The sequence below is a fragment of the Neoarius graeffei genome, chromosome 15, assembly GCF_027579695.1.
Source record: "Neoarius graeffei isolate fNeoGra1 chromosome 15, fNeoGra1.pri, whole genome shotgun sequence".
In the NCBI taxonomy this organism is placed as follows: domain Eukaryota; kingdom Metazoa; phylum Chordata; class Actinopteri; order Siluriformes; family Ariidae; genus Neoarius; species Neoarius graeffei.
In genome coordinates, this window is record NC_083583.1 from 43,011,572 (window position 1) to 43,030,563 (window position 18,992).

General features: G+C 41.4%; 1 protein-coding gene across 1 annotated transcript in view; it reads right to left on the bottom strand.

Annotated features, from left to right (window-relative positions):
* Positions 1–11,657: 11,657 nt before the first annotated feature.
* Positions 11,658–18,992, bottom strand: part of ncanb (neurocan b) — a 177,828-nt gene continuing 170,493 nt past the window's right edge. The window contains exons 13-14 of the mRNA XM_060940663.1: positions 11,968–12,150; positions 11,658–11,776 (exon numbers count right to left, since the gene is read on the bottom strand). Of these exons, the coding sequence (XP_060796646.1) occupies positions 11,658–11,776; positions 11,968–12,150 (302 nt within the window). The remainder of the gene's footprint in view (positions 11,777–11,967; positions 12,151–18,992) is intronic.

Sequence of the window (18,992 nt, forward strand, 5' to 3'; positions counted from 1 at the left end):
CTAGCTGCATGTGGTCCTAGTACTTCAGTCTTGTCAGAATTAAGCAGAAGGAAGTTAATAAATCTGTGATTTGGCTTGCAGCTGGAGCTACTGTCAGAGCTTCTGTTATAGGAATAATTAATCAACACCTTCTGAGCAGTCAGAATCGAGACCACAACAGCTCTGTGGTGTAACTGTCATTTCATGTTCATTTAACATCTTTCAATACATAAAAAAAACCTCTGTGAAAGAACATCTAAAATGCTCAAAAGCTCTTTTCCCTGCAGTAACTTACAGTGCATTGATTACTTTGTGTTCTGTTTTTGTGTAGGAGAGAAACATTTCGATCTCCTCTCTATCAATGTTCCACTTTTTCCCCACATTTAATGAGGATGGAGTGTCCTTGAAACCTGCAGAGCTGAGCACACATCAATCGCCATCAGTTTATCTCCTGTAGCTCTGAAAATGTGCATAGTCACAGTTAAATCTGAAGTGTTAATCTGCCAAAAGTGTTTTCGCAGAAAAATCTAGAGGGTGAAATTGTTCTTCTGAATATTCCAAGGCAAAATCAAAACTAATAATCTGAGGTAGATTGTGCCAATTTTAATATATTTCTGATCATGTACACTGGAGTGCTTGCAAACTTGCATTCACTGGCAAAAATACATTTGTAAACGATTGACTTTTGCCATTTCAAGACTTTGCCTCAAGCGTAAACAAAATGTATGAAAAGTGGTTTATGTAAATCAGTTTATGATGAACTGGCATTAATACTGGTGACCTACAGTCTGACATGGAAAAATAAATAATAGTATTCAGAGATGCTTGTTGAATAATAATAATAATAATAATAATATCATTATTAGGGGCGGCACGGTGGTGTAGTGGTTAGCGCTGTCGCCTCACAGCAAGAAGGTCCGGGTTCGAGCCCCGTGGCCGGCGAGGGCCTTTCTGTGCGGAGTTTGCATGTTCTCCCCGTGTCCGCGTGGGTTTCCTCCGGGTGCTCCGGTTTCCCCCACAGTCCAAAGACATGCAGGTTAGGTTAACTGGTGACTCTAAATTGACCGTAGGTGTGAATATGAGTGTGAATGGTTGTCTGTGTCTATGTGTCAGCCCTGTGATGACCTGGCGACTTGTCCAGGGTGTACCCCGCCTTTCGCCCGTAGTCAGCTGGGATAGGCTCCAGCTTGCCTGCGACCCTGTAGAACAGGATAAAGCGGCTACAGATAATGAGATGAGATGAGATATCATTATTAGGCACGGTGGTGTAGTGGTTAGCACTGTCGCCTCACAGCAAGAAGGTTCTGGGTTTGAGCCCAGCGGCCGGCGAGGGCCTTTCTGTGCGGAGTTTGCATGTTCTCCCCGTGTCCGCGTGGGTTTCCTCCGGGTGCTCCGGTTTCCCCCACAGTCCAAAGACATGCAGGTTAGGTTAACTGGTGACTCTAAATTGACCGTAGGTGTGAATGTGAGTGTGAATGGTTGTCTGTGTCTATGTGTCAGCCCTGTGATGACCTGGCGACTTGTCCAGGGTGTACCCCGCCTTTCGCCCGTAGTCAGCTGGGATAGGCTCCAGCTTGCCTGTGACCCTATAGAAGGATAAAGCGGCTAGAGATAATGAGATGAGATGAGATTATTAGGCACGGTGGTGTAGTGGTTAGCACTGTCGCCTCACAGCAAGAAGGTTCTGGGTTTGAGCCCAGCGGCCGGCGAGGGCCTTTCTGTGCGGAGTTTGCATGTTCTCCCCGTGTCCGCGTGGGTTTCCTCTGGGTGCTCCGGTTTCCCCCACAGTCCAAAGACATGCAGGTTAGGCTAATTGGTGGCTCTAAATTGACCGTAGGTGTGAATGTGAGTGTGAATGGTTGTGTGTGTCTCTGTATGTCAGTCCTGCGATGACCCGGTGACTTGTCCAGGGTGTACCCCGCCTCTCGCCCATAGTCAGCTGGGACAGGCTCCAGCTTGCCTGCAACCCTGTAGAACAGGATAAGCGGCTACAGATAATGGATTATTATAATTATTATTATTTACTGTGGAGCATTTTATCTGATGATAAAATGGTAAAGTAACTTAAATGCAAATATATTTAAATGAAAAGCAAACATTAAATTCTATATACATATACATCCACCCCAATACATCATCATTCTCCACAGATGATCACAGAAAAGATCCTCCAAAAGAAAAATATATGTGACGAATCTCAGTCATCCAGGCACATAGCAATCCGTGGTTGGCCGAAGAGTTGCTTGAAGATTCCTGAAAACGCTTCGCCTCTCATCCTAAAGGCATCCCCAGCTCTGTCCGACTAAAGGGAGTATCCAGTATTTATCCTCTCATGGATCATCACAGAATCCGAATCAGAATGCTGATGGCTGCATTGTAGGTGGCCAACAAAAGATGTCATAGACACCCACCTCTGTTCAACGATGGTCATTCCAGGTTGACAAAAATGAACGATCCTCTCTGGCCAAGATGTCCGCCAGTTTTCTGGAAGTCCTCTCATACTCCCGCACCAGTCGAAGGGATCTCATCCCAAAGTGCGTAGAAACATATCTGTGACGAATCTCAGTCCTTTAGTCGGACAGAGCTGGGGATGCCTTTAGGATGAGAGGCAAAACGTTTTCGGGAATCTTCAAGCGAGTCCAGTTGCTCTCTTCGGCCAACCACGGATTGCTATGTGCCTGGATGACTGAGATTCGTCACAGATATGTTTCTACGCACTTTGGGATGAGGTCCCTTCGACTGTTGCGGGAGTATGAGAGGACTTCCAGAAAACTGGCGGACATCTTGGCCAGAGAGGATCGTTCATTTTTGTCAACCTGGAACGACCATCGTTGAACAGAGGTGGGTGTCTATGACATCTTTTGTTGGCCACCTACAATGCAGCCATCAGCATTCTGTTTCGGATTCTGTGATGATCCATGAGAGGATAAATACTGGATACTCCCTTTAGTCGGACAGAGCTGGGGATGCCTTTAGGATGAAACGTTTTCGGGAATCTTCAAGCAAGTCCAGTTGCTCTCTTCGGCCAACCACGGATTCCAAAAGAAAAACTGCTTGAAAGAGTTCTTTGCATCTCAAAGTAGTTCTTTAGTTAAAAATCCTATACTCCTTGGTTCATCAAACATTCTTTGGAAAAGTTTTCTAAAGAGGTTCTCTGAAAGGGGAAACCCCTGTTATAGGTTTCTGTATAGCACTTTTAAGAGTTCCTCCAAATGGATAAACCAAAGAAACTTTTTGGGTGTGAGAAGGAATTTCCATCCATCCATTATCCATAACCGGTCATCTGGTGCAGAGTCGCAGGCAAGCTGGAGCCTATTCCAGCTGACTACGGGCGAGAGGCGGGGTACGCCCTGGACAAGTCGCCAGATCATTGCAGGGCTGACACATAGAGACAAACAACCATTCACACTCACACCTACAGTCAATTTAGAGCCACCAATCAGCCTAACCTGCATGTCTTTGGACTGTGGGGGAAACCGGAGCACCCGGAGGAAACCCATGCAGACACGGGGAGAACATGCAAACTCCACACAGAAAGGCCCTCGCTGGCAGCTGGGCTCGAACCCAGGACCTTCTTGCTGTGAGGCAACAGTGCTAACCATTACACCACCGTGCCACCAGAAGGAACTTTTTAAGACTAAATAGTTTCTTAACAGTGTAACAACACAAGGCATCCTTATGGAGAAGCCCAGAATAATATATTCTTACAACAACAACTAATCTTTGGTTCTTCAAATAGCATTCTAAATAGGTTCTATGTTGTGAATCATCTGTTGTAGGGTTCTACATAGAACCTTTGACCTAGATGGACAACCTGTAGCACCTATATAGAACTTTTTTTTTCCAATTGATGGGTAGCTGTCATTGAACCATAGTCTTATAAATCTGTTTAATCATCCAGTCATTACTTTTTGAATAAGATGTCCAGAGAACATTTTTTTCATTCAAAATGTCTTAAAAGGTTCTACTTACAATGCTTTTCCCAAAGGATTCTTTAGAACCCTCTCTTGTAGCGTTCTCCGTATAAGTTTTAAAGGGCTGATGACACGAACATGACTCTATGCAATTTCTTAAATAAACTATACAACATGGCAAACATGTTAGATTTCTGTTATAATTACGTGAAAAGAAGCTGTTGTTACGCAAATATCCAACTTTTAATTGCACAGCGCAAGAAAACTGGGTCCGTGGCTCGCGGCCATGTTGTGACGTCAGCGGGAGAACACGCTGCGGTTCACTGGCTGTTCTACTCATAGACATCCTATGGTTCTACTCTGGTTCTACTCTATGGAAATGGCGCATGAAAACGCCGGTGAACTCTCTAGTGCTAGCTCTTCCTCTTCTGGGAGTCTAGAATTGTGTTGATCTCTTCCGAATAGAATCTATGATAGCCTACCCTCTTTACCCTTTGCCTCTCGTTGCTAGGCGGCAGTTACATGAAAGCCGCAAGCTTTCACAAGCAAATACATGACTGATATCACACCGACTTTATGATTACATTTATGATTATCATGTAGAATCTATAGCTCTACGTACCTTTATCTTATGTCGTTTCACAACACATGTTCTGACAGGAGGACTGTCTTTGGATCCGGCATAGCTACTAGTAGACCCCCTCCGGAATACTGGCAGTGTTGCCAGATTGGGAGGTTTCCCGCCCAGTTGGGCGGTTTCAAGTGCATTTTGGTGGGTTTTGAACATATTTTGGGCTGGAAAACGTCAGCAGTATCTGGCAACAGATCTGGCAACAGATACTGCTGACGTTTTCCAGCCCAAAATATGTTCAAAACCCACCAAAATGTACTTGAAACCGCTCAACTGGGCGGGAAAAATCCCAATCTGGCAACACTGTAGGCACTGCTGATGGTAGTAACACACGTTTGTGCTGAACTGAACACCCAAGAGATTCCTTTAAGCTGGGAAGGGTGTCAAAACAATCCAAATCGAAGTGTTCAGAGCACAGGACGGATGTTGGTGAGGGCTCCCACTTGTCACGAGTGCGCCTGACTTGCTTCACCCACTTCGCATGCAGCTCAGGATCTCTGGGAAACTTGAATAAACTTACCCCATCCTTGTGGGTTTTGGAGCAAAAGCCGGCAACACAACGCGAAGGCATAATAACTAATATATATATATATATATATATATATATATATATATATATATATATATATATATATATATATAAAATAATGTATAATAATACTAATAATGACAAACTGAACACCTGTCGCATCAACAATAAACTGGTAAGTTAGGAGGAAGGTTCTTTCGCTGATGTCATATAGCTCCTCCTCCTCCTTCATCTCCTGGGTGTTGCAGCCCTGTCAAATTTGCCCAAATAGCCGTGTTTTTTATCATAACTTGTAAAATAGGCGCCTTCGTGAATTAATATATGGATCATCGGGAATTACTTTTTATGTTATAAAACATCGCCAAAGATGTCAAAAACGTGTCATCAGCACTTTAAGGCTTCCCTCACAAGCTTCCTAACATTGTGGCAATATAAGTATTACAAGCAAACTTTAAAAAAAAAAAAATCTTCAAGTGGTCATTGGATTAAGAGTTAAAGGCATGGTAAGCTATTTTTTTTCATAAACTTTTTGTTATATTTCTTTAAATTCTCTTTTTTGGTTATATTTATCTCATCTAATCTCATCTCATTATCTCTAGCCGCTTTATCCTTCTACAGGGTCGCAGGCAAGCTGGAGCCTATCCCAGCTGACTACAGGCGAAAGGCGGGGTACACCCTGGACAAGTCGTCAGGTCATCACAGGGCTGACACATAGACACAGACAACCATTCACACTCACATTCACACCTACGGTCAATTTAGAGTCACCAGTTAACCTAACCTGCATGTCTTTGGACTGTGGGGGAAACCGGAGCACCCGGAGGAAACCCACGCGGACACGGGGAGAACATGCAAACTCCACACAGAAAGGCCCTCGCCGGCCACGGGGCTCGAACCCGGACCTTCTTGCTGTGAGGCGACAGCGCTAACCACTACACCACCGTGCCGCCCACTGGTTATCTCATCTCATCTCATTATCTCTAGCCGCTTTATCCTTCTACAGGGTCGCAGGCAAGCTGGAGCCTATCCCAGCTGACTACGGGCGAAAGGCGGGGTACACCCTGGACAAGTCGCCAGGTCATCACAGGGCCGACACATAGACACAGACAACCATTCACACTCACATTCACACCTACGGTCAATTTAGAGTCACCAGTTAACCTAACCTGCATGTCTTTGGACTGTGGGGGAAACCGGAGCACCCGGAGGAAACCCACGCGGACACGGGGAGAACATGCAAACTCCACACAGAAAGGCCCTCGCCAGCCCCAGGGCTCGAACCCAGGACCTTCTTGCTGTGAGGCGACAGCGCTAACCACTACACCACCGTGCCGCCCCCCACTGGTTATATTTATTTAAATATAAAAAATATATTTCTTTTATTTCTTCTTGTTTGTTATATTTCTTTAAATTCTCTCTCTTTTTTAAAAAACTTTATTTTTTAAATACTTTTTTGCACTCTATTTTTTTTTTTGTTACTGTCTATTCCTGACTCTTTCTATCTGTGAGCTGCTGGAACATGTAAATTTCCCCACCAAAGGAAGAATAAAGTTTATCTTATCTATTCTTACATCCCAATAGCAATGAATAAACCAAATGCTCTGACAATAAAAAAAAAAAAAAAACTGTCATCTGTGGCAGTCACAGGGGTGTAAAAAGCTCGTACAAACATTTCATTCAGTCCAAAACCTGCCTGTCTGCAGTGCACACACTGCTCATGACTACAGTCACTGGAGTGCTAAAACTGGCAAACTCGTCACACAAGAATGGCAGAGAAAGTGGCAGACAAATTTTCCAGTTACGCCTAACATTATACCTTCAGCAGCTTGCACTGTTAAACAAAGCAAGAAAATGAAGACTGAAGTAGACAAAGCTACGACTGAAAAGAAGTTGGATAAATGCTGCCTTCACATGCTATCAGTACGTATTTTATGGTAAATGCAAACTGTTGACTTGGAAGTTGCACATGAACGACCTCTCGACTCATAATTTGGAGTGGGCACTTCAAAAACAATTTTGATACCCGAGTTCCCGATTGGGATGACCTTCAACCTTTCAACATGGTAGAGAAGAGGACAGTTTTAGGAGTTGATAGTACATAATTGTTTATTTTTTAGCAATACAACTCTCGTTAGCTGTTGCTTGTGTACATAATCTAACCTTTAATCCATGTACACTTGAATGCTATTTTGCATATGCATTATGGAATCAAAACAGGATTTTACTAAGAAACAGGTGAGAAGGAATTTTGCGTCCACTATTTTTCATTTCGCTCAGACAACAAAGCACTGAACATGACATACTCGTAATTCAGACTTCACAAGTGGGAAGTAGGCCCTTCCAAATAACACATGAAGGCAGGAAAAAAAAAAGCTCCTCAATGACAGCAACAACTAAGGGAGTTATCTGGTTGTTGTTGTTGTTTTTTTTTTTTTTGGGGGGGGGGGGGGGATTTTGTTAGTTGAATATGAGACACTCCTCTCCCCCAATGCTCTCTGTTGTGGATTTATCCTTCAGCAGTGATCAGGTAGTGCGCATTCCTGTGTTTTGGAATGGTTTTGGTGGGAAGCCTTAAGAGAGGGAATTTTTTGGGAGGATACTTTCAATATCTTGCTTAAACTTGATGGTTTCTCCAAAATCACCTACACTGTGATTACCCTTAAAGGTTCTTAAGGTCTTTAAAGGGTTTTTACCTGGAATGTTTTCTGATAATACTGGGAAATACTCTGTTGTACACTCTACGGTCAGGTTCTACAAACTTTAAATGCTCTGCCACAGGGATGAATGTAGGACCCTTTTGAATTATCTGAATGTAGATTGTGTCATTTTAAAAGTATGCATATAACTGAAACAAAAAAAAACAACACCCAGGAGTGGTACTGATCCAGCCAAATGATTTTAATTGATCATTTGTCAGGTAAAGAATGTAATACAATGACAGGACTAGAATTCATAAGAACACCTATAAATACTGATCAGTACACATGGAACACTTTCACATCGCCTGACTCAACATCAGTAGCTATAACAGAGCAATGACACTACTGCAAAAGGAAACCTGCGAGTCCATAGAAACCATAATGCCTCTATCAAGATGTTAAATGTTTCTCTCTGCTGTGGTTACTTTAACATTTTCCCCAATTTGTTCAATAAATCTACTTTGGATGGTAAGTTAGACTATGTGATTGTGTTCCATAACTCTAAGCAACAAACACATCCAGATTTCATTAGAAAAAACAGAAATGACAGGAAATGAAAAGTAGAAAGGTACAGAGTATGTACATCACAGAGGTGAGGAGTGGTGCAGCAGAGCTTTACACATCATCAGAGTGGTGGCAGGTGTATCAGCTAAACTCACGCTTGAGCCAAACCTTCGCTTTTCAGAAGATAGCATCTAAAACCTAATTTACTATAGTGTTTTACAAGTGAATTAAAACAGAACTTTATGTGGGTTAGAAAACCAATAAGAACACCTCACTGAAAAATTAGCATGATTCCAAAGAGAAGAAAGACTAATGTTAAGAGTCCTTTGAGACTAAAGCTGATATGGACTCATTTAACCAAGACTTTAAGTCAAATATGTACAAAAACTAAAAGCAAAATGTAGATCTGTGCTTTCATTACCCACCTCTACACTTCTATGTGGGATGGGGATTAGTCAACTAGCATGGTCTTGAGTCTCCACTTGCACAGTCTCTCTGACAGTCTGAGAGATCTATCACAAAACACAGTGTGTATGCCAATTATAATACTGTTATAGCGCTCGCCTGTTATTCTTCTGCTTAGTGTATGGCAAATTTCAAAAGCAAAAATGACATACATATGGAACAACCTGTGCCATTTACATCGGACTCCTCTGCCTCATTCTGTTACTTTCCTCACTTTATAAAAGCATATAACCAAAAACCCTCTTCGGCAAAGACAACGCAATGAGAAGGAGATAAGCTCCAAACACTGCTCACACCAAGTGGCGTAGTTGGGAGATGATAGATGTGCAACTCTAACAGTGTCTAGATGGAATAGAGGTCACTCCTTTTCCCCTAGCTCACTCCTGCCCTCCTTTTAAACACCTACAATACAAATACAAAAAGGTGCATGTCTTACAAAGTGTGCACGTCTGTATATGGACATTTCAATAGCAAATATTAAACCAAGACCTTTGACAAAGTTGCTGTCTGTTTATGCATGGTATAATATATTTCATGTCAGACAAATGTTCCTTAAATGGGGCCATGATCCAAAAACCTAACTAGTTTGTGATGCCGCCCCAGAACCTTCAGGGATTTCAATGGCTCTGGAGTAATTAGTTAGAAGACTTGCCTCAGGAAGCCTCAGCTTTGAAGAATACTCTCCAACAAACAGCTATGAGCATCCTCCATTTAGAGACTCAATGTCATAATTATGAGTCACTCTTCAGGTTGCTGTTATTCATCTGACTTGCCATTGTGGTTCTATAAAGAGTTTAAAGCTGTTTATATGACAAAATGTGAAGGAAAGGTAAATTAGAGAGTGTTCTCACGAGTGGTCAAGTCTGACAAATTTATATATTACCAGAATCTCATTTTTGAGCTGTTATAGTCGAGTCCGTCTGTATGTGATTTGATTCATTCTACTAGTATCAATAATGTCAGCTTTAGAAGCAAGTCTGATATTTTGCATAAACAAGTCATGAACTATTGTCTAAAAGTCACTGTGTGGATCTTAATGCCTATCACGCCATCATTTAAAAAACAGATGACCAGGAGTTGACCTTGACATTAATTAGCATTCTTGGGAATAAAAAAAGCAGGGTTTTTTTCCATCACCTTGCACATGTCCTTGTCATTGACAAGCTGAATAAAGGCAGCGATGAAGACTCAAGGAGTTAGAACACAAAATGGAAAGTGTAATCTCTAGAGGAACTGAGGGAGGACAGAGGGAGAGAGATAAGCACAAGTAGTGTAGGCATAACGGGGAGAATAAGGGAGGAATAAGGGAGATCATATGAAAGTGTGGCCCTTTTATGGCGAGGATGAGAGAAAGGCAGAGAGCTGGTGCAGATTTCATTCCAGTCAGCTGCTGCAGCCTTCTTTGGAAAACAGGACACGCACCTGATCCTTAAAAAAAGAGCAGAAAAGTTATCCAAACCACAACGAGCACTGAGCATAGTTTCGATTAGAAACAAATGTTGAGTCTCTTGTGGCTACTTTCCTCACATGTCTCTACAGTTTTAACCCCATGACCTTAAGTGTAGCTCAGAGTGGAAGTGAGGCACCTCTACAACTGGACATTTTACCCAGGAGCCCTTTTGGAATCTGTGCATGGCATGGGCTCATCTGTGTTTACAGTGTTGTAGTGATCGATCCTTTTTAATTCACTCCTGAACTATCTACATCAATTTCACAAGCAGCTTATGGGTACAGGGCATTACTCCATCTCTTCGTCTTTTGTTTTTATACATTTTAACTCTTTCATACAAATTGTCAGATAATTCCAACAATGAGTGGGAAAAATCGTTCTGCCTCAAAACAACAGCTATAGAATTATTATAGAATGTAAATGTAATTTAGGCATTATACTACCACACAATATAGACAAATAATTTTAAGAGACCTGTTGTTTTTAAGATAAAATAAAAGTACTGAAAAAAGAACCCTTTATGTATTTCCAAATTAGTTGTGCAACCACTTGAATAATTCTGGTATTAGTTTCCCCAAAACATCACAGTGGTGGAGGGTCACATTAAAACACTCTCTCTACCAGTAATGATGATCTTAACTTTTAAATGCTTTTGGGAAAATGGGCTCTGTATTGTCTTGGTTTATCGAATGAGAACATGCCAACCGTGCAATAGTTTTTGACTACTTGCATCATGCTAATCAAGATATTTTGGTTAATAACTATTCAGGGATTACTCAGTACATGTTAAAAATGTAAATGTCAAATAGTGCAACTAATATGACTAATTTAGCCCAACTATCCTTTTATTTATTTTATCGATCTCTGAAGTTGAAAGGTGAAAAAAGTTTCCTCTGTGTTGCCACTGTAGTAAAAGATTTTAAACACTAACACAAAACAACTCTAAGCAAACTTCCTAAATCAAATAATCATTACTTCTCTTAATAAAAACACAACAATCTATTCAGAATTACCATTTGGTTAAGGTAATGCCTTACAAACTGCTAACCAAAAAGAAACAAAGATAAAGAAATGCTCTCAGTTTATGAAAGATATATGGGAGTAAAACATGAGCATGAGTTCTTGACTATTGATCCTGCATTTTAAAAGAAATTCAGTACTACATGTACACTTCTGTCCCAAACTGCCACCTCTTATACCTGCTTATGTAAAAGTACAGTACACAACCAAAAACAGTTTTCAACCCCTAGGAGTGTGAATGAACTCCCTTGAGTAGGCTCATTGTAGGTACAATAAAATGATGGACAGATTAACAGAATGAACAACAACAACAACAAAAAAGAAACACTGTAGTCATTATAGTCTATGTGGGGTCTAGCAACGACCCTCTGATCACAGGTTTGAGGGATAGAGGCTGATGAAGGAAATGCAATGTTTCAGACAGTGCAGGAACAAAGAGAACTTGGGACATGGGTTTTGTTTTTGGTTAGAAATGGCCATGATCCTCCTGTCTACCCCGATGACCACCTGAGCCATGCTTCTTGTGCTTTCTGCGCTCATGATGAGATTTGTGATGATGGCGCCGGTAGCGATGGGATCTCCGAGCTGTAAAAAGAGATGGAAAGGGAAAGCAAATGAGCATCGAGTCGCCCAAAAGGAACTGCTCTGAACTGCTTCTTCTTTAGTGATCTTTAAAAGGCCAAATTCAGTTCATGTATTCATTTTGTTTACTCACACACTCAAACACTTGATATATGATATGTTAAGCCTATGTTTAATTTGACATGGTCACTTACACTTTGTGCAGAGGATTTTGGGATGGTCCCATTTACCACTGGCGCGGCACTTGGTGGTGGGAATATGGCGCTGAAGGAACCCATTTGCACACTGATAACGTACAACTGAGTGGATATCATAGTGTGAACGCTTGCGGCCAATCAGGACAGCATTGTCCACTAGGGGAGGGGGGCCACACAACACTGCAGTGACAGAAAAAAAAAATCACAGTAAAATCAATCAAATCACAAAATGTGTGGTATATGAGGTGAAGTGATCTGGGAAAACCTGTTAGTTGTCACTGTAGCTAAATAAGGAAATTACATTACTGGCATTTAGCAGATGCTCTTATCCAGAGCAACATACAACATACTGTACCCAGAGCAACCTGGAGAGCAGTTGGGGGTTAGATGCCTTGCTCAAGGGCACTTCAGCCATTCTTGCTGGCCCAGGGAATCAAACCGGTGACCTTTTGGTCCCAAAGCTGCTTCTCTAACCTTTAGGCCGTGGCTTCAGGAAGGAAATCAGGCTTTGACCAAAATTGGGGGTTTCTGCCTATAACATACTTTGACATCTCTATTTTGAAAAAATGTAAATATATCCATCCATCCATTATCTGTAGCCGCTTTATCCTGTCCTACAGGGTCGCAGGCAAGCTGGAGCCTATACCAGCTGACGATGGGCGAGTTGCAGGGTACACCCTGGACAAGTTGCCAGGTCATCACAGGGCTGACACATAAACACAGACAACCATTCACACTCACAATCACACCTACGGTCAATTTAGAGCCACCAATTAGCCTAACCTGCATGTCTTTGGACTGTGGGGGAAACCGGAGCACCCGGAGGAAACCCATGTGGATAGCATGCAAACTCCACACAGAAAGGCCCCTGTTGGCCGCTGGGCTCAAACCCAGGACCTTCTTGTGTGAGGCGACAGTGCTAACCACTACACCACTGTCCCGCCGAAATGTAAATATATTTTTAGCAAAATTAATTTAAGATACTTTGAAAATACAGTGATGCTTCAAAGTTTGTGAACCCTATAGAATTTTCTATATTTCTGCATAAATATGACCTAAAACATCATCAGATTTTCACACAAGTCCTAAAAGTAGATAAAGAGAACCCAGTTAAACAAATGAGACAAAAATATTATATTTGGTAATTTATTTATTGAGGAAAATGATCCAATATTACATATCTGTGAGTGCCAAAAGTATGTGAACCTTTGCTTTCAGTATCTGGTGTGACCCCCTTGTGCAGCAATAACTGCAACTAAACATTTCCGGTAACTGTTGATCAGTCCTGCACACCGGCTTGGAGGAATTTTAGCCCATTCCTCCATACAGAACAGCTTCAACTCTGGGATGTTGGTGGGTTTCCTCACATGAACTGCTCGCTTCAGGTCCTTCCACAACATTTCGATTGGATTAAGGTCAGGACTTTGACTTGGCCATTCCAAAACATTAACTTTGTTCTTCTTTAACCATTCTTTGGTAGAACAACTTGTGTGCTTAGGGTCGTTGTCTTGCTGCATGACCCACCTTCTCTTGAGATTCAGTTCATGGACAGATGTCCTGACATTTTCCTTTAGAATTCGCTGGTATAATTCAGAATTCATTGTTCCATCAATGATGGCAAGCCGTCCTGGCCCAGATGCAGCAAAACAGGCCTAAACCATGATACTACCACCACCATGTTTCACAGATGGGATAAGGTTCTTATGCTGGAATGCAGTGTTTTCCTTTCTCCAAACATAACGCTTCTCATTTAAACCAAAAAGTTCTATTTTGGTCTCATCCATCCACAAAACATTTTTCCAATAGCCTTCTGGCTTGTCCACGTGATCTTTAGCAAACTGCAGACGTGCAGCAATGTTCTTTTTGGAGAGCAGTGGCTTTCTCCTTGCAACCCTGCCATGCACACCATTGTTGTTCAGTGTTCTCCTGATGGTGGACTCATGAACATTAACATTAGCCAATGTGAGAGAGGCCTTCAGTTGCTTAGAAGTTACCCTGGGGTCCTTTGTGACCTCGCTGACTATTACACGCCTTGCTCTTGGAGTGATCTTTGTTGGTCGACCACTCCTGGAGTGGTTAAATGGAGGAAATTCAAGACCATTGTTACCCTCCCGTAACAATGGTCTTGAATTTCCTCCATTTGTACACAATCTGTCTGACTGTGGATTGGCGGAGTCCAAACTCTTTAGAGATAGTTTTGTAACCTTTTCCAGCCTGATGAGCATCAACAACACTTTTTCTGAGGTCCTCAGAAATCTCCTTTGTTCATGTCATGATACACTTCCACAAACATGTGTTGTGCAGATCAGACTTTGATAGATCCCTGTTCTTTAAATAAAACAGGGTGCCCACTCACACTTGATTGTCAACCCATTGATTGAAAACACCTGACTCTAATTTCACCTTCAAATGAACTGCTAATCCTAGAGGTTCACATACAACCCCGATTCCAAAAAAGTTGGGACAAAGTACAAATTGTAAATAAAAATGGAATGCAATAATTTACAAATCTCAAAAAGTGATACAGTGGGGCAAAAAAGTATTTAGTCAGCCACCAATTGTGCAAGTTCTCCCACTTAAAAAGATGAGAGAGGCCTGTAATTTTCATCATAGGTACACTTCAACTATGAGAGACAGAATGGGGGGAAGAATCCAGGAAATCACATTGTAGGATTTTTAATGAATTAATTGGTAAATTCCTCAGTAAAATAAGTATTTGGTCACCTACAAACAAGCAAGATTTCTGGCTCTCACAGACCTGTAACAACTTCTTTAAGAGGCTCCTCTGTCCTCCACTCGTTACCTGTATTAATGGCACCTGTTTGAACTCGTTATCAGTATAAAAGACACCTGTCCACAACCTCAAACAGTCACACTCCAAACTCCACTATGGCCAAGACCAAAGAGCTGTCAAAGGACACCAGAAACAAAATTGTAGACCTGCACCAGGCTGGGAAGACTGAATCTGCAATAGGTAAGCAGCTTGGTGTGAAGAAATCAACTGTGGGAGCAATTATTAGAAAATGGAAGGCATACAAGACCACTGATAATCTCCTTTGATCTGGGGCTCCATGCAAGATCTCACCCCGTGGGGTCAAAACGATCACAAGAACGGTGAGCAAAAATCCCAGAACCACACGGGGGGACCTAGTGAATGACCTGCAAAGAGCTGGGACCAAAGTAACAAAGGCTACCATGAGTAACACACTACGCCGCCAGGGACTCAAATCCTGCAGTGCCAGACGTGTTCCCCCTGCTTAAGCCAGTACATGTCCAGGCCCGTCTGAAGTTTGCTAGAGAGCATTTGGATGATCCAGAAGAGGATTGGGAGAATGTCATATGGTCAGATGAAACCAAAATAGAACTTTTTGGTAAAAACTCAACTTGTTGTGTTTGGAGGAGAAAGAATGCTGAGTTGCATCCAAAGAACACCATACCTACTGTGAAGCATGGGGGTGGAAACATCATGCTTTGGGGCTGTTTTTCTGCAAAGGGACCAGGACGACTGATCCGTGTAAAGGAAAGAATGAATGGGGCCATGTATCATGAGATTTTGAGTGAAAACCTCCTTCCATCAGCAAGGGCATTGAAGATGAAACGTGGCTGGGTCTTTCAACATGACAATGATCCCAAACACACCGCCCAGGCAACGAAGGAGTGGCTTCGTAAGAAGCATTTCAAGGTCCTGGAGTGGTCTAGCCAGTCTCCAGATCTCAACCCCATAGAAAATCTTTGGAGGGAGTTGAAAGTCTGTGTTGCCCAGCGACAGCCCCAAAACATCACTGCTCTAGAGGAGATCTGCATGGAGGAATGGGCCAAAATACCAGCAACAGTGTGTGAAAACCTTGTGAAGACTTACAGAAAACGTTTGACCTCTGTCATTGCCAACAAAGGGTATATAACAAAGTATTGAGATGAACTTTTGTTATTGACCAAATACTTATTTTCCACCATAATTTGCAAATAAATTCTTTAAAAATCAGACAATGTGATTTTCTGGATTTTTTTTCTTATTTTGTCTCTCATAGTTGAGGTATACCTATGATGAAAATTACAGGCCTCTCTCATCTTTTTAAGTGGGAGAACTTGCACAATTGGTGACTGACTAAATACTTTTTTGCCCCACTGTATTGTATTCACAATAGAACATAGACAACATATCAAATGTCGAAAGTGAGACATTTTGAAATTTCATGCCAAATATTGGCTCATTTGAAATTTAATGACAGCAACACATCTCAAAAAGTTGGCACAGGGGCAATAAGAGGCTGGAAAAGTTAAAGGTACAAAAAAGGAACATCTGGAGGACCAAATTGCAACTCATTAGGTCAATTAGCAATAGGTCATTAACATGACTGGGTATAAAAAGAGCATCTTGGAGTGGCAGCGGCTCTCAGAAGTAAAGATGGGAAGAGGATCACCAATCCCCCCAATTCTGCGCCGACAAATAGTGGAGCAATATCAGAAAGGAGTTCGACAGTGTAAAATTGCAAAGAGTTTGAACATATCATCATCTACAGTGCATAATATCATCAAAAGATTCAGAGAATCTGGAAGAATCTCTGTGCGTAAGGGTCAAGGCCGGAAAACCATACTGGGTGCCCGTGATTTTCGGGACCTTAGACGGAACTGCATCACATACAGGCATGCTTCTGTATTGGAAATCACAAAATGGGCTCAGGAATATTTCCAGAGAACATTTTCTGTGAACACAATTCACTGTGCCAGCCGCCGTTGCCAGCTAAAACTCTATAGTTCAAAGAAGAAGCCGTATCTAAACATGATCCAGAAGCGCAGACGTCTTCTCTGGGCCAAGGCTCATTTAAAATGGACTGTGGCAAAGTGGAAAACTGTTCTGTGGTCAGACGAATCAAAATTTGAAGCTCTTTATGGAAATCAGGGACGCCGTGTCATTCGGACTAAAGAGGAGAAGGACGACCCAAGTTGTTATCAGCGCTCAGTTCAGAAACCTGCATCTCTGATGGTATGGGGTTGCATTAGTGCGTGTGGCATGGGCAGCTTACACATCTGGAAATACACCATCAATGCTGAAAGGTATATCCAGGTTCTAGAGCAACATATGCTCCCAACCAGATGACGTCTCTTTCAGGGAAGACCTTGCATTTTCCAACAGGACAATGCCAAACCACATACTGCATCAATTACAGCATTATGGCTGCATAGAAGAAGGGTCCAGGTACTAAACTGGCCAGCCTGCAGTCCAGATCTTTCACCCATAGAAAACATTTGGTGCATCATAAAATGGAAGATACGACAAAAAATACCTAAGACAGTTGAGCAACTAGAATCCTACATTAGACAAGAATGGGTTAACATTCCTATCCCTAAACTTGAGCAACCTGTCTCCTCAGTCCCCAGACGTTTACAGACTGTTGTAAAGAGAAAAGGGGATGTCTCACAGTGGTAAACATGGCCTTGTCCCAACTTTTTTTAGATGTGTTTTTGTCATGAAATTTAAAATCACCTAATTTTTCTCTTTAAATGATACATTTCCTCAGTTTAAACATTTGATATGTCATCTATGTTCTATTCCGAATAAAATATGGAATTTTGAAACTTCCACATCATTGCATTCAGTTTTTATTTACAATTTGTACTTTGTCCCAACTTTTTTGGAATCGGGGTTGTACTTTTGCCTCTCACAGATATGTAATATTGGATCATTTTCCTCAATAAATAAATGACCAAGTATAATATTTTTGTCTCATTTGTTTAACTGGATTCTCTTTATCTACTTTTAGGACTTGTGTGAAAATCTGATGATGTTTTAGGCCATATTTATGCAGAAATATAGAAAATTTTAAAGGGTTCACAAACTTTCAAGCACCACTGTACTTTGAACCACTGCCTTTGCTTTCTGCATACAAAAACAAATTTGGGTAAGAAGCCAGTATAACAAACACAGTGGTAAATGCAGTCTGTCTGTCAGATATCAAAAACCTTTCCAGCTAAACGTGATTTCCTCACACAGCTTTGCTCAAGTTGTTGGACAGCTATGTGCCATAGTGAAAAGTGTAATGGATAATGCTGATTATGCTGATAAGTGACTGCAACTTTTCTTTGATAAATTTGTTGTAATTTGTATGTGTTTCATATTAAATTCAGTGCAAATGAAATCAATAGCTTTGAGAGAATCTATGTGTTTGTATTTCTCACTGGAGTTGGAAAGTGCAATTTTCTTCATTTTTGTTTTGTATGGTAGCCAAAATGTTTGAAAATGTTTAACTTTACTTCTGATTGAAATTCTTGCAAAATACATGTAGTGTTCAGAATTTCATATAGGAGAAAATGTTAAAAGGGCTTTCCCAGACCACTACACATTCATCATTAATACATCATTAACAAGTCTTTAGTGTCTAAGAAGACCAGGTGTTTGTAGAAATGGTTAAATATTGCAGAAATGTCACTGTGGTGGACAGGAAATAGACAGGACAGGACAAGAACAGGAAATGAATGTAATTATACTTGCACTTGGACTGAGAAAATGCAGAAATATTATAATTACACTAGACATATATATATATATATATATATATATATATATATATATATATATATATATATATATATGCTGGTTGAACTCATCTATGAGACGTAGCACTGAACAATGCAAAATGTCAACCATAATGATCCAGCTTATTATTCAGTTATGCATCTTAAAACATTTTATTCAGTAACTAAAGTAAAACTAGTACGAAGGGTGAGGAATGTGATTCAGGAGCTAGTGACAGGTCTGGGGTCAAGGACTTCATGAAACAGAATGCATTTTACTAGCGTGTCCTACTGTATTTCCAAACAAAACATCCGTCCATTATCTGTAGCCGCTTATCCTGTTCTACAGGGTCACAGGCAAGCTGGAGCCTATCCCAGCTGACTATGGGCGAGAGGCAGGGTACACCCTGGACAAATCGCCAGGTCATCACAGGGCTGACACACAGAGACAAACAACAATTCACGCTCACACCTACAGTCAATTTAGAGCCACCAATTATCTTAAAGTG